Source organism: Manis javanica, chromosome 2 (assembly GCF_040802235.1).
Source record: "Manis javanica isolate MJ-LG chromosome 2, MJ_LKY, whole genome shotgun sequence".
NCBI classification, from domain to species: domain Eukaryota; kingdom Metazoa; phylum Chordata; class Mammalia; order Pholidota; family Manidae; genus Manis; species Manis javanica.
Genome location: NC_133157.1, coordinates 85730557 through 85748440, shown reverse-complemented (window position 1 = coordinate 85748440; position 17884 = coordinate 85730557). Strand labels below are relative to the sequence as shown.

Here is a 17884-nt window from a genome sequence, read left to right as displayed (position 1 = left end):
TGTAACCCCCTGAACTTCAGATTCCTATCTGTTCAGAGTGTTGGACTAAGAGGTGTGTCGGGCACCATTCAGGGCTCAGGTCCTTTATTGGACTTAACTGCATAAGTGCCAGCGTTTGCAGGCCTTACCGCAAAGCTGCCCTATGCCGGGCCTTTGTGGAGGCAGGGGAAAGGTGTCCCTCTGGACAGACAGTTTGGAAAAAAGGTGCTGCTTAAAAGTGGACACAGCCCAATGTGAACACAATGTACCCCTTTTCTCTGAGGGGCAAGAGCCCCCCAAATGGCTTGTGAGTGAACCATGGGCTGTCAACCTGCGCTCATCCCCCAGCCAGGCACCTTGCTCAGCACACAAAATTTCACAGCTGTGCATGGCAGCCCTTGTGACCCCTCCGGAAGGTCCATGGACCTGCAGCAGTGAATCAGTTATCACCTCTGATTTCACAGTGCTGTGACCCAGGTTGGGAAGCAATGGAAGGCTCAGTCTTATCCACAAGACATGGGCTGGTTCTTCAAAGGAAAATAGGTTGCCATCAACATAAGGAGTGGGGATGGGTGCTGTGCAGGCCAAAATAAAATTGTTTTCAGGTGGATAAATTGGGCTGACAAAAACTGTTTTCACCACTGGTTGTATTTCTGTAAACATACTTGCACTTATAGTTTCCTGCCCAGTTTTTATTGGTACCCACATTCCTCTTATGCTGAGTAATCAATGGCTTTTTAAAACCCCTGTTGATGTAATAGTCAGTTTCATGTGTCACATGGTTGTCAGCAGACTTACCACTAAAATCTTTCCTTTTACTTCACACATTGATCTTTCAGTCTTGATCCATCTGATCACAGGGTTTCCCAACTGTGTTTGACAACCCTCTGCCTCCTTTAGCAGAGAAATGCTTTGCTTTGCTAAAAAAAAAAAAAATCGATTTGTGTATTGGTAGGCACTAACTACCCCAGGGAACAAAGGAAGCAAATTGCAGGCTGGCCCCTGAGTGTGCCATGCCCCAGCTGGCCAGCTGCTTGGCAGCGCGGCTAGCAATCACTCACCCCCGAAGGAGCCATCTGGAAACCATGGGCTTCTCTATCCAGGGCAGAGATTCAAGGATGAGTTTGAGGGCAAAGACAGTGTGGGATAAGAGACTAAAAATTGGGAGCTTTGAGACAGGGACACATGAATTCTGATGTTGTCTCTAATTGGGATCATTTGCCCAAAAGGCTGGTGAATTCGTGTGGGAGACTGAGGAAATGCTGGTGGTGCTCTCAAGTGCTCCAGCAATTCCCAGACTGAGGCTGGGAGCCCAAGAAAGGGCGGTGACACGATCTTGTCCTCACCTGCCTCAAAATCCAGCGTTTCAGGGGACAGTCTGGGGGGGTTCTCGGGGCCAGTTTCACTCAGTTGTACTTTGGAGGACATTTCAGCCCATAGGTTTGCCTTTTCCTTAATTTGTAATATGGGTGCCTTGTTGTCGTGATGTAAAAGGCTCTTTTAATGAGCCAGTCAAGCTCCAGACTGGCAGGGAAGACGTCCTCAGGGGCAACAAGTTGGACAGGAAAGGGGCTTCCCAGTGCTGTTTTAATTCCAGTGGACAGTCTGTGGGGCTCTTCCACAGGCCGCCTGTAGGCTGTTTCTGTGCCACTGTCTGAGCTGAGGAGCTGTTCCTCTACCTCTCGCCTGGTATGTGGGACACTCATGGACACCTGGTAGGTTTCCTGATGGTCCCTCGATTCTAGCTCATGGGCAAGGTTTGTGATGGTCAGCCTACTTTGACCTGTCTCCCAGAAGACAGGTCTTGGGAATTTCAATGTGGCCAGAAGCCAATTCCTGTAATTTTTCACTGCCCTCAGTTTTAGGAAGACTTCAGCTTTTTGGGGAAGAAACCTGTGGCCTCTGAACAATCTGCCATCTGCCTAGATAGCCTCCCATGGGTTCCTGCAGACTCTAGTGTTGCCAGGATTACCTCCAGGGAGGGTGAGCGATCTTCAAGGCCAATCTGCGATCAAGCGCTCTCTCTCACTCCCTTCAGCACCTGCTGCCCCAAGTCCCCTGCCCATGGTTACTTAGTCCCTATGTAGGGCTTAACTTTGACCTTCTCTTACAGATGACACAGCTCATCCTGAAGCACATGGAATCAAGGTGAGGTCATTTTCTGAAAAACTCAGAGCAGTGCAGTCTCCCTGGCCTGGCCATTGGCCAATGTGGGCGCTCGGGGTGGGAGGGTGGATGTGGGGGAGAACAGGGTTCATCAACTGCTACTTTAACAGATGATAAAACTGTGATGAAAGGACACGGAGGTGATGAGAGAGAGTTTAACATCCTGGGCCAGGCCAGCCTGGCAAACAGATAAACATATTTGAAGGTCAAACGCAGCACTGGATGAGGGGCAGGAAGAGAGCAGCAGTTTGAGTGCGTGTTGTATTCAAACAATTAACTTACATTGAGCATAAAAGCAACTGCAGACCAAGACCATCTCTTATTAGGGGTTTCAGCCCTGGTCAGAATGAATACTCCAATTTAGTGCTAAAATCGCCACTCCATCCGTGTCCCCATTTATTCCATGTTTTTATTACCTATTACAATGCCCATTAGGGGGCTGATTCTTCTCAGGGGGTTTCATTAAAAGAAAATGGTCGATAGTTTTGTCTTACCTAGAGCAACAAGGGGCTTAACCTTGCCATCTACTTTGCAGTTTCCTGGCTTTTCTGGCCCAAACCCATCTAAGTGAAGGATTAAAAATATTACATATGGACCCCAGGGACTTGGGGGATGCATGGTGAGCAGGTGACAAACTGTCCAGTTGCACCCAAGACAGGATTGCACATGACATCTGCCCTGTTTTGTGTCATCTTTATGAGTCAGGAGGGCCCTTGGGTTCACATCACATTTGAGAGAAGGGTCCCCTCCTCCTTGGCTCTTGTCTGAAATGAATTGGTCTCTGCATTTTATGGGAGATAGTTTTTAGGGGAGCCCCAGCTTCCAGTCACAAGCCCTTGATGTCAACTGTCTGCTGAGTGACATCACTGTGCCGTGTCGGAATCCACGACATGGGGGACCTTCTACTCAGAACACGCAGTGCGTGTGGAAGCCTGGAGAGGGTGCGGTTCTGCAGGGCTCACGGGCCCTGTTGCTGTCTTCCTTCTCAAGGTGTGTGTGATGGGACACTAAAGCAATGAACCTTTGCTTTTTGCCTTTTAGGCGGAAAGGGCTCATCTTGAACATTTCCTCGGGAGTGGCCCTCTTTCCCTGGCCTCAATACTCGTTGTATTCAGCTTCCAAGGCAAGTAACAGCATGTAGTCCAAGCCTCCCCTCTCTTCCTTTGTTCTTCCCGGTTGACATCGTCCTTTGCATCCCATGGTAAAGGGATGGACAGATTCGCCTGGAGCGCCCTTCTGTGACAGGGCTGGGCTAGTCATCAGGGGTCTGGGGGAGGTTAGAAAGAGGCGCCGACTGCCTCTGGGCAGCTGTATGGTCCTCATGGGACCCAAGCCCCACTCAGCCTCTGGCCTGGGAGCCCTGCTTTCTTCCTGCCTGCAACTGACACCAGCTTCCTTCCATCCTGGAAGCCTAGCCAGTGTCCCCACACCCTAATCCTAAAGACCCACCCTTGGAGGACAGAGTGCTGTGGCCAAGGCAGAGCTTTCCCTGGATAAGGTCGTCTGAATGTGGGGGTGCTAGTGTGCATTTATCCCAAGATGTGTGTTTCTGCTCCTTGAGGGAGCTTCTCCCAGACTAGGAAGTACAGCCCTGAGTCCCAGATGACTGCACTGGAAGGTGAACAGGGAGGTTCTCTGGGCTGCTCCTTGAAAGCTGAGCAAGCGGGCTCTGATGGGGATGGCAAGCTCTGGGTCCTTACGTGTTTCTCCCTCTTCTCCAGGCATTTGTGCGCACATTTTCCAAGGCACTGCAGGCGGAATATAAAGCGAAAGGCATCATTATCCAGGTGAGTTCAGCACCTCTGGGTGCTTGGGGGCTGGATCCGTGCACCCCGCAGGACTGGCTGAGCATGTGGGGTCATGAGAGAGGCTCTGGATGACACCATGAGAGTTCCTGGGACCATCATGGTGGCCACTGGGAGGTCCTGGCTCTCCCTGCTGCTGTTCTCATGCACGCCCTGGTGTAGAGGAGGGCAGGGGGCGGGCGAGTGAGTGCTTGGAGTCTTGGGTAAACATCCTCTGCTCCCTGACCAGGCACGGGAGACAGGCTGTGAGGTGAGAACTTGTGGAGGAGACATGAAAGAAAACTGGGCCCTTCGTTCCATGTTGGAAAGAGGGGAGCGGGATCTTCCCTCAGGGGTGGTTCATCTGTGACAGATGTCATCAGATGGGGAGATGCACTCTGCTTTCCCTTTACCTGCAATGGCAGATCTGTCATGGAGGTGACCTTGTCCGAATTCTGAACAGAACCAGGTTGTCACCATCAGCAGGCTGAGCAATGATGTCTTGAGGAGCTAATGCTACACATGTGCCTGATTCAGCAGCACAGAGTTAAGCTGTTTTAGGAACCTGGAATAAACACTTTACAGAGGTTTTTGTTATTGTTTGGGAAGAAGCTTAATGACATACTATTAGAAATGAAAAAGTTACATGTAACTCACAGTTGCATGTTTAAAATGATTGCTGTATGTATATCGATTTTCAACTAAAATGTTCAGGTGAGAATATCTCAGGTGGCTGTTCCTATAAATTAACTGGTGATAGGATACAGCTCACTCTGTAGACAGGTATGAGTTAATGGTGGAAACTTTGTAAATGACATCATCTTCCCAGCCATAGCGAGTGACTGTAATAGCCAGGTCACTGGGTCACAGTCCTGCTCTTTGCCCTGCTGAGCTAAAGCCTCACCTCTCAGAGATTTTCCCTCCTACCCATTTACTGACTCCCTGCTGACAATGGATCCTTTTGCAATGGTGCCTCTCCATATAGGTGAAGTTTGTTGCAGTAAAAATAAACCCCAAAGTTTCATTGGCTTGAAGCCACAAATATTTATTTCTCGTTCATGCCACCCACTCACTGTGAGCTGGCAGAGGGGAGTAGCTCATCGCGGTGACACAGGATCCAGGCTGGTGGAGGAAGCTGCTATCTTAGATTTTGTCACTGACCCGCCAGAGGAAAAGAGGCAGGTGTTCTGGGTGATCTTGCTCTGGTAATTAAGGGATCTGGATGGGAAAAAACACACACCATTTCTGCATGTACTCATTGGCCAGATCTGGTCACACCCAACCACGAGAATCAAGGGAATGCAACTCTGTCATATGTCTGGAAGAAAGAAGAGAGAGAAATATTCTTGTGGACAGCACTACTGGTTGTACTGTAGCTATACCCTAGTGATGTGACAGCCTGGGTATCACCTGCTCTTGGTAACTGTGGGCCAGGAGTGCTGGAGCTGCCCAGGTGGGGGGTTCCACGGGACAGCAGGGGACGGGGAGGTGGCCCAGGGGAGGCAGCCCACCCTGAGGAAGGCACACAAGGTGAAAGGTCTCTGTGACTATTTGAGAAATGACTGGTTTCTCCAAACACACATGTGATTGGTACTCAGTACATCTCTGCTCAGTGGATGAGCAAGTATTACTACGGACAGGGTTTAGTGTTCAAATCCCAACTCTGCTATTTATCATCGGACAACCTGCTTAAACTCTGAAAACCTCCGTTTCCCCATCTGTAAAAGAGGGTTTATTATACCTGCTTACTTCCCTGCATTATTGGCAAGATCCAATAAACTAAAAGATATGCAAGTTTAACTAATATTTCTTGAGCCCCTGTTTTGTACATAAAGGTGTTTTGCCAACCAAAACTCACTGTAGGAATGAAAGTACTTGTTAGCATTTCCCTATCTGAAAACTGGGTTGGAGAATGTATGCTCCTCATATTTCTCTAAGGTAGTTATTTTTGAGATCTTTGGAAGAAAAGTGTTGTGTAAGTAATGACAGCTTAAATTTCCACAAGGAACAATTTGATTGGACCGGTGGACTCATGCTTGGATTCAGTTATGAAACAATGCAATTTCAAGTGGGATGTGAAGATAAATGAAACCACAGAAACAACCATGGATCTTGTTTCCTTTCTAAAAATGCCAACGTCTCTGTGTCTGGGAATAAAGGAAGAAGCCCGTTGTGAAACCTCCCGCCAGGCCACATGGTAGTGAGACCTCAGTTGGAAACACGTGTTGGATGTGTGGGGCACAGTGTGGGGTGATTTATTTTTCTACCACAACAGGAAAGATCAAGGAGGTTGGGCCACTCCTGGCTCCTAACTGAAGTGTGAAAGTGGGAATCCAAAGGGCTTTAAATTGCTCCAACTCTGGCCATATGTGTTAGAAATAAACCTCTGGGGTAGGGTTGCCAGATAAAATACAGGACATCCAGTTAAATTTGTATTTCAGGTACATGACAAACAATTTTTTTTTTGGTGTAAGTATATCCCATGCAATACTTGGGACATAATTATGTCGAAATTTTTATAGTTGTTTGTCTGGACTTCAAATCTAACTAAGTGTCCTGCATTCTTATTTTCAAAGTCTGGCAGCCATGTTTTAGTGTGCAGTTCATGTTCTCTGTGCATCCGAATCTGTGTGGTGAGGCCAAGGCCTGATCTTGAATTAGTGGCGAAGTTAAACCAAAACTTTTCAATTGTCCACTTTTATTTAGGGTCCTGAAACCTTTTTACAGCCAGAACACAGTTGGAAAACAGAGGGGTGGTAAAAGGGGTGTTAATTTCTCAGGCTTGGGTGAACTGCCTCTGTGTCACAGCCTTGATTTCCCACCGTAGGTGCTGACCCCCTATGCTGTTTCTACCCCGATGACGAAGCACCTAACGACCAACGTGGTAACCAAGACTGCCGATGAATTTGTTAAAGAATCACTGACTTACGTCACCACCGGAGATGAGATCTGTGGCTGCCTCGCCCACGAATTGCTGGTAACTGATAGCATCTCCTTTCTGTAAGGGAGTGAGGGTGGCACGCAGGAGGCCCTGGCAGGGCTGAGCTAGCCCTTTCTTGCTGTTGGAACACTCATGGCAAGGATCGCAATGCCAGAAGGTTATACTGGGTGGTAATACAGCCAGGGAAAAGGTGCATGGCTGGGGTGCTCATCCCACAGAGAACCCCAGGGTTGGCCAATCTCACCTTGGGCTGCCTTGCCTCTCCCCTCAGATGGTGACGGGGCTCCCTGAGCTCTTGGGAAGAGCAGACCAGGACCCAGGGAGCTTCCATGGGGGGACCACTATCTTCTCTGACCCTCTTGCTGGTCAATGCCTCACTGCCTGGCTGTCCAGGAGGAACAAAACACCTTGATCGGCAGCCCTCGCTCGTCTCTTGGTTTAACTATTCCCCCACAGCTGGTTGTGGGCCGCTGCTGGGCTGCCCCTGCTCACGGTTCAGGAGCAGAGAGCATGGTGGGCGGCTGCAAGTGAGCCCCAGCCGGGCCCCGCACGCCCCAGCCGCCTCTAACACAGCTCAGGGCTTGTGGCAGGAGGACGTTTCACCATTCCTGCGCTGCTTTGAGAGACAAACATGAACCAAAGGTAGACTGGAGTATCACACTCTGATGCTGAAAACAATGTCCTGCAGCTCTATTTGTAGAATTTTAGGTGGATCTCTACTTTCACTGCACATGTAGAAAGATGTCTACTTGCCCTGCATATGCCCCCTTCTTCCTCTGACCCATATGCTTTTCTACCACAGGAAATGGGTTTCTGTGCCTCATGCTTTTTCTCTCTCTCCCCCTCAGATGCTAGAATAATTCATGGGTCAGCGCACTAACCTCCCCAAACACTCAGTCACCTCCTGGGACTTATGGAGACTCTGGCAAAGAGACACCGATTTGCCTTAGATGACTATTCCTACTTTTACTTAGAACCTCAACAATGTGCAGAATTTAATCAGTTTGACCCACACTACAAGGTGGACAGGCAGGAAGAATATAAGATCTTTATTACACTCATTGCTGATCTGGTCTTTCTCCAGATCAGCATTTGCTGCATGTCAGGAAAACAAACGAATGAAATGTCCAATGAGTTTAAAGTTCACTTGATCTGAAAATATAAAGTGGCCATTTAGGAAATGTGCCCTCTGTCTATAGTAATTAGAGAAAAACTGTCAGTATTTCTGCCTCCCTTTCTCCTGTCTTTCTCCCTGAGATGATACTGTAGACAAGAGTCCCTGCTGGCCCTTAAGTATGGGTGGCCCTTCTGCCTGGGGGCTGTGCACCTTGCTGATTGATGGCTGTGGGGAGTGACAGTCATGACCCTTCTTGTCCTTTTTGCTTGGCCAGTGGACCCCCGGCTCCTCCCCAGCTATCTCTGCTCCCTCCCCATGTAGCCACAGGCTTGCAGTCCACCTACAGCTTTGGTTCACAGAGGGCCCCCGGCTCTCAATTCTGCATCAGGATCAACGTGGATCTGAGGGGCACTGGGAAAACCAAACCTTGGCACCTGTGTCGCCACGCTGAGATGGTGTTCTACAGTTCACACTACAGAGGAGTAAGGGCAACAACTTCTTCACCCCCAGCGCCCCTCTTGCTTCTTTATCAGATGTCCCTAGCCTCTCTCCAGTCCCCAGCCTAAGTCCAGGGGACACATTTCAGAGGACACACATTCTCCAGGATGCTGATGTATTCAATGGAATCCATCAGCATTTAGAAAATGTTTTCTTGAGATAAGAGCCTGGCTTGCAAAGCTATTGCCTTGCTATATGATCCAATTCTAGATGTCTACTTTTTGACTTTTCTCTTTTGATTTCTTACGTAACAAATCTAATCTCTTCCGGCAAACAGATGCCAAGAAAAGAGTAGGACAAAGAGTCTTGGTGCCTGGTGGAGCAAAAGAGAAAGAAAAACACACAAGTTATTAAAGCTTTTAAAGGGAAGTTGTAATGTGCCAGGATTTAGAAAGACTATTAAATCTAAAGTTATGGGTGATCAAGTAGAATCACCTGGTAAGCAAGCAATCCTCCCATTACACACTGAGGGAAGGAGAGCATGCGCTCCATCCCCAGGGAGTCCTGGGCAGGCACTGGGGCGGAATGGAGACCCCAGGTGGAGTCCCTGCGGCATCTGGGGCTACCTTGCTTAACCCTCCTGAACATCTTGTCAGATGGGTCATTTGGCTCCTGCTTTACAGTTGAGAAAACCAGACTTGCAACCGGGTACCCGAGGCCGTCTGGGGGTGATGGTGCGGCTGGGGTGTACGTCCGCTGTCGTCCCACTCAGAGCCTCTCCTGGCTCCTTCTACATGGCCCTTCCCATTGGGAAGAGGCAGACAGAGTTGGGGATGGGAAAGGGGACTTTTTAGAACATTTTCTAGGGGTCTGCAGCTCTAATTTATTTTCTTCATAGCTGATTTCACGAAGCCAAAATATTTATTTCAAGGCAAAACTGATGAAAGGGCTTGATTTTGCTGAGAGATAGAAAAACTCTGGGTGAGAAAATGAAGCTCTTGAGGAAGAAGTTGCATTGGCCCGTTGACCTGGCTAACAGAAGAAGAGTTCTGCTTTGGTTCCCAGAAGATGTCTCTGGTCCGCTGCTTTGAGATATCTCAGCCAGTGCAGGGATGCAAGGGTCTGAGCTGCCTTAAGAATGAACACTCCGTAAAGAGCTTGCATTTCCCTCTGGTTGCAGTTCTATTGTTCTTGGGGGGGGGGGTAGGTGCATTGAGGAATGATGGATGAGCAGGATCATACTGTGGTAAAATGAGCGCTTCTGGGGGCCTGAACCTATCATGCAAGGTGCAGGTGTGATTTGAGGGCAAGAAGCCATGTGGGGCTGTGTCTACTGCCTGAAAGGTGGTCTGGCTGTGACCGAGGCTTGCCCTCTTTTTCAAAGCAAATGCTTTGTGTGAATAATTTACACTCTGGTGACTTTTTTCCACTAACTCATTCATGTGTTCACATATTCTATCAGTGCCTACTATGCCTCAGATGGGCTGAACGTGAACGCATTTCTGATCTTTTCCTGGAATCTCGTTTTAATGAAACCTTGGTGGAAGCACACAGAGACACGGGGAGATGGAGGACCAGGAAGGGAAAGAAGGAAGGGCAGGGCTGCTACCACGGACAGAGTGCTTTTAACTCAGGATTTCCTCAGGGCTGAGCCATGTGTGGCTTGGGGTTCTGAGAAAACCATGTTTGCGGAGAAAGTGTCACAAATCCTTTAAACTTTAGCAACTACTTAAAAGATTTTGGGACGTAACTTAATTAGTCAGAAAAAATCTTTTTAAAGGCAATGAACACAAACTGAGATGTTGTAGCTGTAACTGGCTTGGCGGTCTTCTCTCTCAAGACACCCCCATTTCTGTCTCGTCCAGGCGAGTGTCCTGAACCTGATCCCGTCATGGGCCATCTACAGCAGCACATTCCAGAAGATAGTCCTGACTCACTTTGCGGACTACCTCAGGCAGAATACCAACACCAAACAGATGGCAGATGCGCTGGCTGCAGAAGACCAGGGGACAGACCAGCACCTGTCACCCGCCTGAAGCAGGTGGGGCTCTGTCACAGGCACAGTGCCTCAGATACAACATTTTTCCCATTTTCCTAGAGTCTGGAAATCTCTGGGAAAGTTGTGGTATAAAAACGTGTTGTTCAGGGTTTTGTGTGTGAGGGTAACTGTGTCTATAGGTAAAATAAAGAATTTCTATATGGGGTTGTAATATAAGTGTGCTGAGAAGACAGCCTCTGATCCTCAAATATCTAGGATAATTATATGTAGTGAGCTACTTCTATCGCTATGTTAAAGAGTATCTGAAGTTACTAAACTTTATCAAGACTGCTGGAGTCTTAGAGCACTTGCTTGTTCTCAAACTGGTTTCCTCAGAGACCCAGGACACTGTCCAAGGGAAGTCTGGGGCAGCAGCCACCTCAGGCTGCTCCATTTAATCCAGCACCAGCCTCAGCTTCAACTAATACACCACCAACTTTATCTATTTTGTTTATAATTGGGGTTCTATGTTTATAAAAATAAAAAGCAGAAGAAGATATGTTGACAACAATAATTTAAAAACCATTGCTGCAGAGTGGGAGTTGATAACTGTAGGAATGAGGTCTTTTCAGGTCACTAGCTCTTGGGGTTGAGGTGGGGGCTTTAGCTGTCCACACACAGTCAGTGGAGTCTTGGGGAGCTAGCAACCTTCACCTCTTGAGGGCTTTTGAGGAGGAGCCTGAGAGCTGGTAACCCCATTTTGGCTGGCATTTGTCAAGAGTGCTTCTCCAAGATGTCACCATGCTCTAGGCACTGCCAGTGCTTGGTGGCACTCATCTTCTCACAGAAGCGGTCTGGGAGGTCTGGATGTGTTTATGGGACATTTTGGTGTTTTTTGGGGAGGCACAGGTTAGGACATTTCAAAGCTTGGTGAGCTCGGAACATGTGGACTGTAATATCGTAGCTCTGAGGATAGGACTGGGAAAAGTTATTCATTCTAAGGTACAGATACTTACATTTTCTCAGTTATAGGTAACAATAATAACTGTTATATAGAATATTTTAATGGTACCCAGATGCACTGGTCATTTGCCTGCTGTCCTTCAGTCCTGAGCCCTATCTTTTATCCTCTGATCTATGATCCTGGGCTGGGAAACTTCAGACCCACTCCTGAAACACTCAGTCAGCTGGCTTTGTGATAAAGTCTGCCAGTGGAGGTGCATTTGGGAGCAAGAGTGAACTAGATGTGTAAGAAGCACGGCTCAGAGGAGCTGTGACCTTTGGCTGAGAGATGTCACAACCCCAAAGAGAGGGAGAGGGGAATTGTGATAATTGTGATTTGTAATAAATCATATACACTTCATCTTCATCCAGATTCCCTGGAATTTCCTGGGTGATAAGAGTGGTAGATGTGTCATTTATTATTCATAACAAGACCCTTTCAACCACACTTGAATTTAGATTAATGGGGTGGCTTTTGGAAATCTCCTAAAGATGGGATTTCCAGGGGATCCAGCTATGTGCTTAGAGGGTTGGAACTTCTAGCCCCACTCCTCAGCCTCTAGAGAGGGGAGAGGGGACGGAGCCTGAGTTCAGTCGCCAGTGGCCAAGGTCCAAGCAGCCATGCCTAAGTGATGAAGCCCCCGCAAGCTATGAACTCTGAGCTCTGGTGTTCAGGGAGCTTCCAGGCTGATGACCGTGTGGATGTGCCAGGAGAGTGGTGGTCCTGGAGGGGGCCCGGAAACTCCACCGCCCCTTCCCACACACTGTGTCCTCTGCATCTCTCCCATCTGGCTGGTGCTGAGTTGTATCTCTTAATAATAAACTTGTAATCTAATGAATAAACTGGTTTCCTGAGTTCTTGGAGCCATCTAGCAAAGGATGGAACCTGAGGAAAGGTTGTGAGAACCTCTGATTTTCAGCCAGTTGATCAGAAGCCCAGGTGACAACTGGACTTGCAGTTGGCATCTGCAGTGGGGGCAGTTTATGGGACTGAGCCCTTATCCTGTGGGATCTGATGCTATATTTAGATACATAATGTTAGCATTGAGTGAAGTTGGAGGACACCCAGCTGGTGTCTGAGAATTGCTTGGTGTGGGAAAACCTCCCCACACATTTGGCCACCAGAATTGTGGGAAGTAGAAACTTGAGAGGAGAAATGGGAAGGTGTTTTACTTTACAGAGTGAATACCCAAACTCCCTTCTCCTGCTGGCCTCTGGGTCTTTTGCTGGTGCCTCCCGTTGGTCACATACTATTGGAAGCTTGCTGATTTAATTCATAAAGTTAATCTCCTAAGACACCAGTTTGGAGGTTGGGGTGAAGGGAGAAAGGTAGAGAGTGGATTTGGAAGGAAGCAACATAAGACCCACATATTAAGTGACTACTAATAGTTGGTAGCTCCTGAATTGGGACTCTAGACCTCTGACTCTATATTTCAAAAGGGATAAAATTTTAAGCAGAAAGAATAAGTATCTCATTGTGAAATTTAAGATTTCAGCAAAGTGGGGGGTATTTTTACAGGCAGTCGAGTCTAAACGGTCTAAATGTGAGGCAACGACAATTGTTAGCTTTCTAATTATTGTTGCTGCATAACAAGTGATTCCCATACCTTAGTGGCATAAAATGATGACAAATTTTCTTGTGCTCATAGATTTTGTGGGTCAATTGGGTACAGGGGGATGGTTTGTTTTGCCCCGTAGCGTCCAGGGGCTTAGCTGGCAGAACCCAAAGGCTGGAAATGATTCAGACTCGGGAACCGAAATCATCTGCAGGTTTGCTCAGTTACATGATGGGAGGTGTTGCCCCAGCTGCTGAATGGAAACCCATCATGGCCTCTCCAAGTGCTGAGGTGTGGTGGCTGGGTTCCAAGAATGAGCATCCCCAGGAGGAAGCCAAACTGTCTTGTATGACAGCCTTGGAAGACACACAGCATCATTTGCTCCCAGATTCAGTGGGAAGGAGCACAAACCCCACCTCTCGATAAGAGAAGAATCACGTGTACTAGGAAATACTGCTGTGGCCATCCTTGGAAAATACAATGAGCCGCATTAATTAATCTTACTGTGTTTTTCCTAGCATATATCAGTTATGGTTAATTACTTGACACTTCAACTATTGATGAAACAATTTATAGAAGTGTAGACATTGTGTTTCTAAGCCTTCACATCAAACCATGGTAAATTTACTTTTGGGGAAGAACTTTGACAACCAGCAGCTTAGGGTGAAAAAGAATGTACTTCAGCTTATACAACCAAGGCAGATTTTAGAGATAATTTTTAGTTGGGTGATATAGGGTTTTTCCAGAGTATTAATGCTGGCTGATTGACTGAACACTGATTGTCAAACAAGATTTTTGAACGTCTTTAAGAGAGAATTTCCTCACAGTAAAAGCCCCAGGATGTTGGACTCGCCTAAGCAATGAGGGTAGAAAAGCTATTTCAGGATCTTTATCCCCATCACCCCTAGCACTAGGTAATAGCTTATATTTCTTGAGTACTAATAGTGTGTCAGGGACTATGTAAATCCTCACAAATTAGGAAAGGAGAACTATTACCCCGGTTACCTTCATTTTATAGATGAAGAAACTAGGCACAGAGAAGCTGAGCAATGTGCACAGGTTCACCAGACCAATGAGTGGTAGAGCTGGTATTGATGGAGGGCTGTCTTCCGGCATAAGTAGGCTAAAGCCCTCCAGTCAAGCCCTACCTGTATGGAGAAGCTTCCTTCAGTGGACGTGAACACTATTTCTCCCAACTCTGTGTTTTTCATTTTCACATGTTGTGGAGAGAGGGGAGAAAGCAGGCTTTGCAACCAAGTCCATGTGTCTCACTGTCAACACTGACCACTTTCAAATTTACCATCGTCTGGGAATCATTTGAGAACAGGGAGGTTTGCCAAATCTCACTGAACTTTTGTTTCTGCTGAGGAGTACTGGACTCTTGTTTCTTACCTGATTGGAAGACTGGGGACCCCAAGGAGCAGCGCTGGCAGCTGGACACTTTGAGAGAAGTGTCCCGTCTGTGGGCCTCCGGCCTTCCATTGGTGCCACCTCCCAGAGGCTGGAGAATCCCTCTGACACCACTTGGAGCAGGAAAATGAAGTGAATCTTTTAAGATTCTGCTGCTTCAAAAAAATTTGGGAGGTGTTGGTGGGGGCAGTTCCCTGGGATGTCATCTATTTCTTGCTCTTGTTGGATGGGAACCTGAATACCCCCCTTCAAAAAGACTCCTTTGGCTGCTTGCCAGAGAATACTGAAGATGGTCTTCTCAGGGCCAGCATGGTTTTAGTCCTGTTTGTCTGCTTCTGAAGCCAGGAAGGACGATTATTCCCACTGTGATTTAGGCACTGTGCTTCGGCCTCAGCCTGGCTTGACTTGCTATACTGCCCTCTGATGGTCTACGAGAGAGGCTGTTGGGTCTTTCTACCTAATCTTGTAGGAATTTTAGAACATAATCCAATTTGGGGAAGATGTCTCTCAAAGATGTTTCATTTCTTAAAAAAAAATTGAGGTATAATTGACATACAACACTGTATTAGTTTCAGGTGAATGATTCCATATATGTATATATTACAAAATGATCACCACAGTAAGTCTGCTGAACATTCACCACCACACACGCACCACATGCAATCTTTTTTTCTAGTGATGAGAGCTTTTAAGATGTACTCCCTTAGCAACGTTCATGTGCACAATACAGTATTGCTACCCATAATCGCCATGATGTACAGCACGTCCCAGGCCTCCTTTATTTTATAGCTGGATGTCTGTACCTTTTGATCCTCTTCACCCTTTTTGCCCATCTCTTGCCTCTGGTAACCGTCAATCTGTTCTCTGTATCTATGAATTCATTTTTTAAATTAAAATTAAAAGTTTTGAGATTCCACATATAAGTGAAATCATACGATATTTGTCTTTGTCTGACTTATTTGTCTTATCATCATGCCCTCAATTATTAATATTAATGGTCCATCCCTCAATTTCTTCTTGAGCTGCTTTTGTGTGTGTGTTTAGGAAGGTCAGCAAGAGAGAATGGAAAGTAGGAGAGAAGAGGAAGGAGCTGTACTGTTTTCACATACTGGGAGGATAGCTGACGAGCGCCCGAGGAACTCAGCCTCTCTGGGCTCTGGTTGCCTCCTCAGTAAAATTAGAAGGTTTGACTATATGATCCATGATTTTCTATTTAGCACTTATGGTCTAGACATCTCAAGTAAGTTTTGGAAATAAACTCTCTCAATCTTTAAAAAGTAATTTTCCTGATTGCAGACATATATATGGTTTAGGAAATATAGAAACTATCAAAGAAAGAGAAAAAAATAAAAATCACCATTTATCCCACCACCTAATGTTAACCATTCTTTATTGACTGTGGATTTTCTTTTATAAACTTTCTCTGTGTGTCTGTGCGTGTGTGTCTAAGTGCAAATTTTACATTCTGCCTTCTCCCTTAAGATCACAGCATGAGGTTTCCTTGTGTTAGTAAGTGGTCAAAAGACGATTTACAGTGGTTACTTAATGTTTATTCATATGACTGAACAGAATTTATTTTGCCATCCCTTTTTGCTTTGCATTTAGGTGTTTTCCAATTTAAAAAATCTTATCAATAACTTATAACAATGTACATTTTTGTATGTGCATCCTTTTGTTGGGGGTGATGTTGATGTTTTGAGTATTTTTAGAACGGCTTTATTAATTCACATGCTGTATGAGTCACCCATTTAAAGTGCACACATCAATTGTTTCTAGTGTGTTCACACAGTGTGCAATGAGCACCATAGTCCATTTAGAACATGGGAACCCCATATGCATCCACAGTCACTCCTCATCCCTCAGCCCATTGTGTAACCTTTTGAGGAACTGCCAGACTGTTTTTCCAAGTGCGTGTACCACTTCTATATTCCCGTCAGTAGCATAGGAAGGTTCCAATGTCTCCACATCCTCACCAACACTTGTTATTGTCTGTCTTTTTTATTATAGCCACTCTAGAGAATATGAAGTGATATCGCACTGTGATTTTGCTTTTGCTTTCCTGTTGGCTGATGATGTTGAGCTTCTTTTCACATGTTTATTGGCCATTTCTATATCTTCTTCAGAGAAATGTATACTTAGATCCTATGCCCATTTTTAAATAAGGTTGCCTTTTTTATTGATGTATATGCATCTTACATTACTGATTATTTTCTTGAAGTGGGATTTCTGGAGGAAAATGTCCAAATATTTTTAAGTTCCTAATAGTTATTACCAAGTTGTTTCTAGAAAAGTCTTATAAATTTATACCTCCATCTTTAGTGGTGGTTCTTAACCAGGGGTGTGATTTTTGTTCTCCAGGGGACATTCTGCAATGTCTGGAGACATTTTTGGTTATCCCAACTCAGGGAAGGAGGATGCTACTGGCATCTCTTGTGGGCAGAGGCCAGGGATGCCTCTAACATCTTACAATACATAGCACCACCCTTTCTCCACCCAAGACAAAGTTATCTGGCTCCAAATGTTGATAAGTGCTGATACTGAGAAACTTTGATCTTTGGTTTATGAGGGTGTCTGTCTCAATATATCACTGATTTCATCCACCAATTCTTGGTTTTAGAATTATTTTAAATCCTGCCTGGTCAAATGATTAACTATTATACTTTTTAATTATTCCCTTGTGGATCAGTATGTCTTCCCTCAATACAAACTCAAGTGTGATATATTCACTTCCACAAGTATCTGTTGAGAGCTACTGCATGTTATTTATTGCTAGACCCAGAGGAGCTTACAGAAAACCAAGAAGACATTAATTCAAAAGCTAACAACAATTTATCGCGTCCCGCTATCTAGGGCGACGGCAGGAGAACGATCACCGAAGGCCTGGTTCGTTAGGAATCTTTATTATGGGTGTCCGAGCATCCATCTAGCGAAAGGCAAAAGCAAAAAACAACCACCACTTCCTCCAGGGCAGCAGCTTATATAGCATATCCCAACCAATCAGCTGACTGATCACGCGCCAGGTTCAGTCTTATTGGAAGCATGTGAAATGAGCACGAGCACGGAAATGGGGACAAGCCAATCATGGAGACTTCCTTATGCACTGAGCTGTAGGGCCAGGAAGGGTGGTGTCTAGTAAGCAGGCGCCATCTTTAGGGCATTGTCCAGCTAGAGTGGGGCTCAGCCTTGGCCGTAGGCCGGGCCCCCCACAACAATTCACTATTATTTTTGCTACCTAATTGGTGTTACAGACACACACATTTTTTTTTCATTACAGCACACTCTGAGGCAGGTTTTGTATTAGGTTTAAGTTTACTTGTGAACTTATATTTTGTAACAGAGACTCCAACAATGGCTTAAAAAGGGAAAACATTTATTTCTATCTTGCATAAAACTGTTGCTAGCCAGTCCGGAGCACAAATTGCAGCTCTGCTGAGTGAAGTTTAGAAGTCTCCAGGTTGCTGCCAGCTTACCACTACTCTTATTTCTAGGGTGCCCAAGCTGGGGGCTGGATCC

The 17884-nt window shown here is 46.2% G+C and overlaps 1 protein-coding gene across 1 annotated transcript in view; it reads left to right on the top strand.

Annotated features, from left to right (window-relative positions):
• The window catches only part of HSD17B3 (hydroxysteroid 17-beta dehydrogenase 3), a 44693-nt gene extending 32921 nt beyond the window's left edge, over positions 1 to 11772 (top strand). Inside the window, exons 7-11 of the mRNA XM_036991103.2 lie at positions 2093 to 2127; positions 3187 to 3268; positions 3867 to 3932; positions 6757 to 6906; positions 10291 to 11772. Of these exons, the coding sequence (XP_036846998.1) occupies positions 2093 to 2127; positions 3187 to 3268; positions 3867 to 3932; positions 6757 to 6906; positions 10291 to 10461 (504 nt within the window). The 3' untranslated portion in view covers positions 10462 to 11772. The remainder of the gene's footprint in view (positions 1 to 2092; positions 2128 to 3186; positions 3269 to 3866; positions 3933 to 6756; positions 6907 to 10290) is intronic.
• The last annotated feature ends 6112 nt before the right edge of the window (positions 11773 to 17884 follow it).